Source organism: Oryzias latipes, chromosome 11 (genome assembly GCF_053564925.1).
Source record: "Oryzias latipes strain Hd-rR chromosome 11, Olatipes_Hd-rR_3.1".
Lineage (NCBI taxonomy): Eukaryota > Metazoa > Chordata > Actinopteri > Beloniformes > Adrianichthyidae > Oryzias > Oryzias latipes.
The window spans coordinates 20,008,328-20,018,564 of record NC_136247.1 but is presented as its reverse complement, the minus strand read 5'-3'; the positions used below and the strand labels follow the sequence as shown (position 1 = coordinate 20,018,564).

At 37.3% G+C, this 10,237-nt stretch overlaps 1 protein-coding gene across 4 annotated transcripts in view; it reads left to right on the top strand.

Annotated features, from left to right (window-relative positions):
* Positions 1-2,520: 2,520 nt before the first annotated feature.
* Positions 2,521-10,237, top strand: part of rapgef5a (Rap guanine nucleotide exchange factor (GEF) 5a) — a 54,449-nt gene continuing 46,732 nt past the window's right edge. For 2 of the 4 annotated variants that reach the window (XM_078955387.1, XM_011480813.4), the window contains exon 1: positions 2,521-2,945. In XM_078955387.1, the coding sequence (XP_078811513.1) occupies positions 2,802-2,945 (144 nt within the window). In that variant the 5' untranslated portion in view covers positions 2,521-2,801. Of the gene's footprint in view, positions 3,060-10,237 lie in introns of all 4 variants that reach the window. The other 2 variants (XM_078955386.1, XM_078955385.1) reach the window with 1 other exon arrangement.

Here is a 10,237-nt window from a genome sequence, read left to right as displayed (position 1 = left end):
CAGAGACCCATTATCCCAGATTAGAAGCATTATCTAGAAGCCCAGTTGACATCATTTAATTAAACCAGTGGAACTCAAAGAAGTTTTAGTGTGAATTAATTAATTATTTCTTCCTTATTTTGTTGTCGCAAATTACCAAAGTTTGCAAATTAGATCATCCAAGGTCAATACTATGTTCAGAGTCTCCAATCATTTTGGATCTATTATCAAAGCCTTCTTGGTGGTCTTTTATTTAGGATTACATTGTTTTAGCTCAAATAATTAAAAAAAAATGTGTTTTATTTTGGACATAGTCTCTGCAGGGAAGCAGAAAGTCATTAAAAATTAATCTCTGACTTGTGGGCAGGACTGTTGGCATGGAGTAAGCCACTCCACTCCCTCCATCCCCATTGCAGAGATCTCTCTGTTGACATGCTCTCCTGCTAGCTTACAGTCCCTCACACCCCCACCCTAACAAAAATGGTAAAGAATATCTGAGCTATCCAGCTTTTTTGATCTAGAAGGTGCTAAGACGAGGATAACAAAGATGTACATGGATCCTTTAGTCTGCAAGTGTTTGCCTCAGAATGGGGTGGAGCACGGAGCTGGTGGCCCAACCAGCTTTTTTCTGTCACAAATATAAATTTTTTCCAAACATTTTTCATTTGCTCCTGATTCAAAACAATTTGACCAAAGACATTAATTTTAATATCCAAATTTTAAGCTCAAATTCATTTCTATATGCCCTTCATCATGAAGAAAATGCCACAAAAGCATGTCAAAAACATTTAAAAAAATTATCGGATATGGTCTTTAACATTTCAAAACTCCTTTAAGAGAATAATTTGTTAACACATTGTCCAAGTTAACTAAAAGAAGCACCAAATTCGTAGAATTTGATCTGATTTGAAATGGTTTATTTCAAGCAATCAAATAAGAAAAATACACAACAATACAATCATCAGTTATCCATTCATACAATGACATATCAAACTTAGGATATTTAGACATATTAATAAATATTGCTTGAAAGGGAGTGGAAGGAAGCGAATTTATGTAATCCCACCCCGTTGTACTGTAACCATTTTATTACATGATTTATCAATATCCGGTTCCTGGCTATTATCAGACAGAATTAAGAATTATTAGGTATCAATGAGGAACATGACAAAGATGAATTACTTCAATTATTATTTAAAAATAACTTTTAGAAATCAACATGCAGATCAGTTATCCAAAATATATGCAGAATATGTTACGTATAAAAGTCATGTATATGATTAATAAAAATAATACTATATCAGTAAAATAAACATAACTCAGTAAAAAAACATAATCAAAGTAAACAACAGCAAAAAATGTTTTAAAGTACAATGTCATTCAGTATTTCTTGGTAAACGTAGTACAGCTCAAAATTGTATCTAAAATTACAGACTGATGAGTATTCACAATTATTTATTTATTTAGATCTTTGAGATTTAAAACTAAATAAATTTTAAAACTGTATAGATGGATGATGCACTGTGATATTGTGGTTAGTACTGATGCCTCATAGTTAGAGGGTCCTGGTTCAAATCCCATATGGGTCTCTTCTATGTGGAGTTTGCATGTGCATGTGTAGGTTTTCTCTGGTTTCCTCCCACAGTCAAAAAAACACGCTTTATAGGTTAATTGGTGATTCTAAAGTACCCGTAGGTGAGCATGTGAGTGTGTGTGTACATGTGAGTCGTCTTTTGTCAGACTGCCGACCTGTCCAGGTTATACCCCACCTTTGCCCAACGGTAGCTGGGACAGGCTCCAGCAACCCTAAAAGGGATTCAGTGGGCTCTGAAGTTTGAAATATTTGGAGACTTTTGGCGTCACTTTAATCTAATTATTAATTAAAAACAGACCATAAAATTATGAAAAAAAACAAACTTAAAAGTCGCACAGAAGACAACATCTGACAACCTGCATCAGGGAGGTTAGGACATCTTATCCCCCAATCGCAATCTGATTCTATCAAATATAGGGTTGGGGGGGGGGGGGGGGGGGGGGGGTCAATTTTCCATTTAAAACCAATTTTGTTTATTTATGGGGAAACAAATCCACAATCAAGTGATTTAAAACTAAACAGATTAAACTGAATCTTTTTTTTTTCAGGAGGAAAGGGGTATTTAAAGGAAATTTGTTTAAAGAGATTTAATTAATTTACACTGAGGATGTATTTGATTAACTGATTTTCAGATCCGCAGGTGTCATGTTGCTCACCTGCATTCCGACTCACGTTTGACTGGGAGTGTCCACAGGCTTCACAGCATTCCCAGCCCTTCAAGGCAAAAACGTACAGGAAGTTGTGCGCCCATGCAGGCAGTCTGTGACTTTTCTTTGTTAGGAAGCAGGAATCTGAACCACCAGGTAATGTCGCAGCGAAGCCCTCCTACAACAAGCCCCCACTGTACTGCGCGTCACTCCTCCTCCCCGAGCGCAACCAAACAGCTTGCAAATACATTACAGGACGTCAGATTTGGAATAGACTGAAGGAGAGGTGGAAGTGATGCAATGTTTGTGTGCACCTGTAACCCCCCACCTCACTAAAGAGACGGATCAACTTGGTAGTAGTACCGGAGTAGGACGCAGCGCCAGCCATTGGGTGGAGCCGCAGCGTCACCAGTGCGCACGGCTTGGCTGCAGATGCGGATCGGTGTCAGTGCGAGGCGTTGGGGGAGACATGGCAAGTAGGCGCAGGCGGTGCGCCTGGTGAGGACGCGGGGAGTAGGACGCCGCGGCACACAAACACGCAGCGCCGCGCGAGGAGGAGAAAGGCGGGGACGCAGCAAACCATGGAGGACACCGAGCCCGCAGAGGACGGCGTGCTCGCGGGGCTGCGGTGGAACAGAGGCGCGCGAGACCAAACTCAGCTGAAACACAAAATTCGGGATCTGCCGGGGCTGCTGAAGCACGGACTGCACCTGCGGAAGAAGAGCGTGAGTTTTAACGCACCGTCCTTCCGTGTTTTTGTGGACGTAAGCAATGGCCTCGTCTTTGAACCAGCAGAGTGCTGTCCACGCGGGCTGTTTCACATTCTCGTCACGACTCAGGTGTTTTCCTTTTACTACAAGCATCCCTGTCGCAGAAACCCCCTTATGTATGTATGGTTTTTTACGCATGCTCAGGATGTCTGCTGGGCACCATACCTTTACAGTCATGTAGTCAAGGCAACACCACTTCCACCTCCTAAAGCTGGATGTACTTTTACAGTCTCATCATGTTACACAATGTGCAGATCATCAATCAAAAAATGTTTTCTTTATACAAATAGTTTGAATAAATATTTACATGTTGTGATCAAAGTCTTAAAGATCTGCTCTGATTAAAAAAAATGTGTTTGTGCTGTTTTTATAATATGTTCATTTTTCTGATGACGAAGGACATAGAGAAAAAAAATTGAGCTTAAAATAGCATTTCTAGGTATTTCAATATTCAAATCATCAGACGACAAAATGCGGTTGGAATAAGATTGTATATGTGACGTAGAAAACATGTTGAGTTCCCTGCACCGACTACATCCTTTCACATCATTTTCCTTGTCCAACCTGGTATCTGGTTCAACACTGTACAGCTGGATAGCTGTAATATTTGCTCGCTGTTTTTGTTGCACCAAGCTGTAAGCTAGCGGAAGGCATGTAAACCGAGAACTCTCATCAACAGGAAGGGGTGTCGGGGTTGCTCCTTGCCAACGGTCTTGCCCACAACAACAATATTTCCCGAAACTTGACTTTAAACACTTTTATTACAAGGTGCATTGTTTTCTAGTCAAACTTGATCGTTTGCTACAAAAAAAAACAGGTTCATTGTCTTCCTCCTTCCTTGAGAGATGAGCTTTAGAAGGTGTCACATTTCAAGGAAACCTTTGGTAAGAGAAACATACTCAACTGAATTTCTGTGCACATGTATAGATTCAACATTGAGGTGTCAGTTTCAGGGTTTAATTGGGTCAAAATTCAGATTTATCTTAAAATATAGAAACTTAAAGGCAGTTTCCCAAAGTTGTGAATGTTCTTGTCCTAAAACTCTTGGACACAGGGCCTCAGGGTCACCTCATAGCTGATTGTCCCAAAGAGTTTGAAAGTATAGAGCTAAAACTGTGATATATTTTGGGTGTATCTCTTATTTACATCTGAAGAATTCATGACTAATCTGTTGATCTCAGTCTGAATGGCTAAACTGTTCTTAGGAAAGCAATAATTTTCAGTTGGTAGAGTTTGATAGTTGATTGTGAATCGACTGCTGGGTTACGTCATATGCATGCTTGTGTTTTGGGCATACACAGAGCGCGTAGAAGGGCATGTGCCATGGGGGGTAATTGCATACGGGACTACCTGTGCTATTTACTTGGTGCAATTCCAGGATGGTGCAGATAATTGTTTTTTTAGTGCTGATGCCAGGAGGTTGCATTGTGCAGAAGAGAGTTTAGAGTATCTTTTATTTATTTTAACATAAAATTAGTTTCATATGTTTTCTATTGCCTCTACGGAGGAGTAAAAATAAATGATCGGCAGAAACCAATTATTTCTTTAAAAACATTTTAAAGGGAAGTTATGACTGTAATTAATCTGTGTTGTCATGGATAGTCAGTGATGAGTCTCCTGACATCAGCAAATTCTGTGTCTTTGGATAAAGGGAACTCGAATATTTGTGTTCTTTAACTGGTTTTCTGTTGCTTTGTGCAGTTTTTCAAGAGTATTTTACTATAAATTATTGTTTATCAAATATGATATCGTAATGACACAAAATGTTCATGTTAAAAATGAAGTCTTAAAAATGTTCTATGTCTGTGTTACCCATATTTTCCGCACTTTATTAACTGCAATCACAGTAACTCTAGAACTTGTTTGTAATATCTGTTACACGCTAGCAACGTTAGACGTGTTAGTATAATCACAATACCTAAGACACAGTCCAGTGCAATCAAAATTCAAAAATCCCTTCAACCTAGGTAAACACAACAAGAATTAATTCATATATAAGATGCTCAGGACATTAAGGTGGACTGTCATGAAATGGGTGGTATATTTCTTTGCTTGCATCATAATTTAGTCAAAAATCTTTTCTGGTCTTATATTTTAAAATATGTAAAATAAAAGAACATTTTCAAATAGATTCTTTGACAAAAGAAAAAGCCTCCTATTTTTGTAAATCTTATAGTCTACATATGTTTCAAGCTATATTTGTGTCTTTTTTCAAACCTTCTTCTGTATTTAAATCAAAATATTGTCAAAATGAAATTAAATATTGCTGCTAAAATAAAATATTTGCCAAACAAATGACCTGTTTACTAATAAAATCCCACCCCAATCATCTTTTTATCTATTGGAAAAGTGTTTCCAGTGGTTTTTAATTATAAATATGATGTTTTTAGCCCAAAACCAAAAACTATGTTGTTTTCTGGGACAAAGTTTCTATCTAGCTATCCAGCCGTACAGTCGCCAGCTCAGATGAGATAAAAAAAAGACGTACATGAATATATTTGTCTGCAAGTAGATGCATCCAAATGGAGCGGAGCAGGGAGTTTTTGGCCCGTCCATTGTAACTTCTAGATAACAAATACGATCTTTTTCAAACTGAGTTTTTCCATCTGCTCTTGATTTACAGCTATTTGATTAAAGAAATCCTCAGAAATGCAATTTAAAGATTAATTTTCTTTCATTAATATCCTCCATCATCGGAAAAATGCTGCAAGAACACGTTAAAAACACCTAAATCTGTCACCAGACCAAACTGGAAGTAGTCATTTTTTTGGTTGTCTTAGTGTCTGTGAATAGATATCTCAACAAGTACTGGCTGTAGGTGTTGGTGAGTCAAAGGTCACATGACGAGGAGTTTTGTTACAGTGGAGCTCTGCTGATCTGCACATGGATCCCTGCGTGCTTTGATGTCTCCATTTTGAGTCCGCGTGCGACGGATGCGTGGAGTCGACAGATGTGTGTTTGTGTGCCTGAGTATGCAAGAGGGAGCTTGCCAAGCATCCTGTGCCACAGCTCTTCACTGCGCTCAGCAATCTAATCTAAGAGTAATCCATTTCTCTCAGATAATGACCTCAGCTCTCCTGCCCTGTCTCTAGACTCTCTGTATATGTACTTTGAAGTCAACACATAACAACACATAAATGATCTTTTCTGCATCCCTGCAGCGGAAGCAGTCTTTTGTTAAAAACAGAAGGAAAGCACCTGGTATTCAAATGTTCTTTGAGGGTTTTGTGAAGAGATCGGAAGATGGAATGATGATAACCAGACAACAAGACAGGGAAAAAACACAAATGGAAAAGAAAGAAAGACGTTGTATTTAGTGTGTACAATATGTGCTTAGCTGGCTAGTATGCTCTGTTTATCCACCAGTCCAATCTGCACTTGCAGTACATCTATACTAAGGAAACATTTCTTAAAATGAGAAACTTAGCTTTTTTTCTTTTAAGTTTCCTTTTGCTGTTAAATCTAACGATCAAGAAAGTCTGTGACTTCAAATGCTTATAGTTTTTCTACAATCCAATTTTTTAAAACTTATATCAATTGTTGTGAAGGAGCATTTTTTGTGTGCTTTTTTAAAAAAAAGAGGTGTTAAAGGGCTTATATCATGCTATTTTGGCAATATTGGAGGAAAACCTGTAGAAGTCTGTAAACACTTGAGACTGGGGTGGAAATTCACCGTCCAATAGGACAACTACCCTAAACATAAAGCCAAAGCTCCAATGCCCCAAAGGACTTGGATCTGTCTGTAATTGCAGCAAAAGGGGGTTCCACAAAGTATCGGCTCAGGGGTGCTGAATACTTTTGCCCACTGCACTTTTCAGTTTTTTATTTGTAAAAAAAAAAAGAACTCTTGTATAATTTTCTTTCCACTTTACAATTGTGTGCCACTTTCTGTTGTGTCTTTCACATACCGTTCCAATAAAAAAGAAAAAGGTTTGCAGGCATAATGTAAGAAAATGTGTAGAAGTTCAAGGGGTATGAATACTTTTGCAAGCCACTGTATGAGATACCCCACTGCCCTTCCCCTCCCCATTGCTGAGAGTTCTCTGTTCAGAGCAGGGAGCTTTCAGCATATTTTCTACGTTACAAATACAATCTTTTTCAAACAGCATTTTTTGTCTGCTGCCTATTCACAACGATTTGAATTAAGAAATGATCGGAAATGCAAATTTTAAGCTTAATTTTATTATTATCTGTCCTCCATTATCAGAAAAAGGTCACAAGAACATGTTAAAAATCGCAAAAAACGCAATTTTCATTGGAGTGGGTCTTTAAGTTTTTTCATTGGAAATTGAATGACTTGTTTACAAGCGACATTAAACTTCAGAGTTCAAATTCAGTTTAAGTAGTTGAAGTGAAAAACAAAAGAAACCTTTCCCGCACATGTGACCACATAACCACGTGGCGTTTCCTTTTAACAATTGACAACTTTTTTTTTTTGCCTTTTTAATGTTTTACAGACATGCAGCTGTCCTCAATATTAACTGGATATTTTTTTAATTGACTCATTAGGGGTTTGTCCTTAGCTGCTACGAATCAATTCTGGGTTGCATATTTCTGCTGGCTATCATCAAGGAAGCATTTATGTGATACGATTTATTTACATTACACTTAGATGTCACGTGGTTCTAATGTAAACAAATGTTTTGAAGGGGTTTTTCCCATTAGTACAGAAAGGAAGCTGCGCATGTCTGATCTTATCTTGTGTGGGCATCAATTTCATTTATGTTAATTAGTTTCTAAGTGTGTTCTTTCAAATCTTAATATAGTGTTGCTTTTCAAACTGCTAGTTTTCCCATCTCTCCCTGTGATGGTGTTATTTTGCTTCTGTAGCCAAGCCAGTATTGGCCTGCTTTACTTTCACAGCAAGTTCCTTTGAACACATGTTGTGGATTCAAAGCAACCGGCTCCTCGTACAAACAGAAACAACTCTTGGCACTCGACTTCTCCATGTTTTATCTACTGTGCTTATGGACAAAAAATAATAATCTGGTATGTTTAATTTGGGTTTACCTAATTTAAAATCTAGATACACTAATGTTACCCTGAAATCATCGACTGTAAATGAGAACTGGACCGAGTGAGTGTGATGTCACATATAAAAATGTTTCACTTGTGACTCAGATGAAATGGAGTAAATTCAGTCGCCATTTTTTTGGGATAAAGATGCCGCCATGTTGGAATCAGATGGGTCAGTTTCAGTCGGTCTGAGTCCTTGTTTTTATGGCAACTACTCTCGACGATCAGGAGTGAGCTCGTTGGAAGTCCAATCCCCTTCCACTTGAAAGCCGCCATACTGTCAATCAAACATTTTGATCATTTGATTATAGACCATATACCTTTTTCAGGAATGATTGGCCAGTTGAATAACTTAAAAAAAATAAAAAAATAAAAATGAGGATTATAAACATGTTAAAAAAAAAGGTATCAGAGCAAGAATGGTTGATCGGACAAATGGAATGACTGAGTAATAGCTGTTTGTTTCTCTATAGACGTCTACGAGGTACTTCCTGTTTGGAATGTGAAGGGGGCAGGGTCACTCAGTCCAGTTGTCATGGACAGTCAATGTTCTGAAACCCAAAAATAACGCTGGTTTTTGTGCTAAGTTAAAAATAAGTGCGGAAATGCTGATGAGGAAGATAAACAATGCAAATTTCTGTTTAAAAAGTTGAAGTGATTCCTGGTAAGTTCAAGTTCAGCGGGCATATTCATCTGTTGGAGAAAGCTCAATTATTCACCAGATAATTTCAACAGTTCTAGTCTGAGATGTTTAGACTGTTGCCCCAATTTGTTTCTTTTTGGTTCTGAATCTATGTTTTCTTTACACTTTGATGTAGAAATGATGACATTTGTATGGTTAGCTGCAGGACATGAACACTGCACATAAACTTCACTAGACAAAGCAACTTTATGTGTAAAACTGATCAGGAGCAAAATCTAAGACGGAAAAAAAGTTCCTAAACTTCATGTTGGGTATTTGGTTTACTAGCCAAAAATAAACCAAAATTTTACATTTTCTGTGAAGTATATTTGCATGTTTGCTGAAAGCCAGGCCTAAAAAATGTCAGCATACTTTGTTTCAACTTTGTATTTTAATACGTTTTGCTTTCACTTTATACCTGTAGATTATTTGTCTGTGGTTTAAAACAATTTTGTGAGTAGATTTGGGTATTACTGAAAAAATACTAAAGGATTAAATTTAATTTTCCGGTTTACAGTTCAATAAAAAGTGAATTAAAAATCAATTTGTCTTTCAAATTTCTATTGAAAAAGCAGACATATTTTGATTTGAAATACACATATTGCATTTTTTAATATTTTGTTTTAACAAAAGTGTAACTTTAATTAGTAAGATCAAGATAAAAAACAAACCAAAAGTGATTTTTGACTAAAAACATACAAGATATGTTTTTAATGGACATTTGAAAAAGGGATTAAAAGACCCACTCTAATGAAAATTGTGTTGTTTTTTCTTATCATGTTCTTGTAGCACTTTTCTGATGATGGAGGACATATATAAAGCAAATTTCTCAATATTTCTTTATTCAAATCGTAAATCAGGAGCAGATTAACATAACGCCGCTTGTCATAAGCTTCCTGCATCCATTCTGATGCATCCACTTGCAGACAAAAGATCCATGTATGTCTTTGTTTTGCTCATCTGAGCTGGAATCTGGATTTTAACCGTACGTCTGAATAGCTTTGATATTGCTCGGTATTATTGTAGCACTGGTAATGTTATGTTTGCTGTGCAAGGGGCTGTAAGCAAGTGGGAGATCGCGTACACAGGTGGGAATTTCGGGTTGGCTTATTGAGCTCCAACAGTCCCACCCACAACTCAGAGGTGAATTACTAATGAACTCCTGCTACTCTGCAGAAACTATGTCCTAGAAAACAACACAAATTTTGTGATTTTTGCCTAAAAATGGCATATTAAAAAACCACTGGGAACGCTGTTAAGATGGATCAAAAAATGACTTTACTTAATCAATATTGATTAAGTTTGGGGTTCTTTTGTGTGAGAGTCTTTCCCATCCAAACTATAAATGAAAGCTTTAGCTTTAGTGTGTTGGCAACTTTGTTTGGTTTCCTTTCATATAAGTAAATAGTAACTGATCCCCAAGCCTGTGATTTACATTTTCATTAGCTCTTGTGCTTGATCATTTAACACCCCAGATAGGATAATCTGTGTAATAAGGAGGACCGAACCTGTCTGTGACTCTTATCATAACCGTTTCATTTACTTGAGA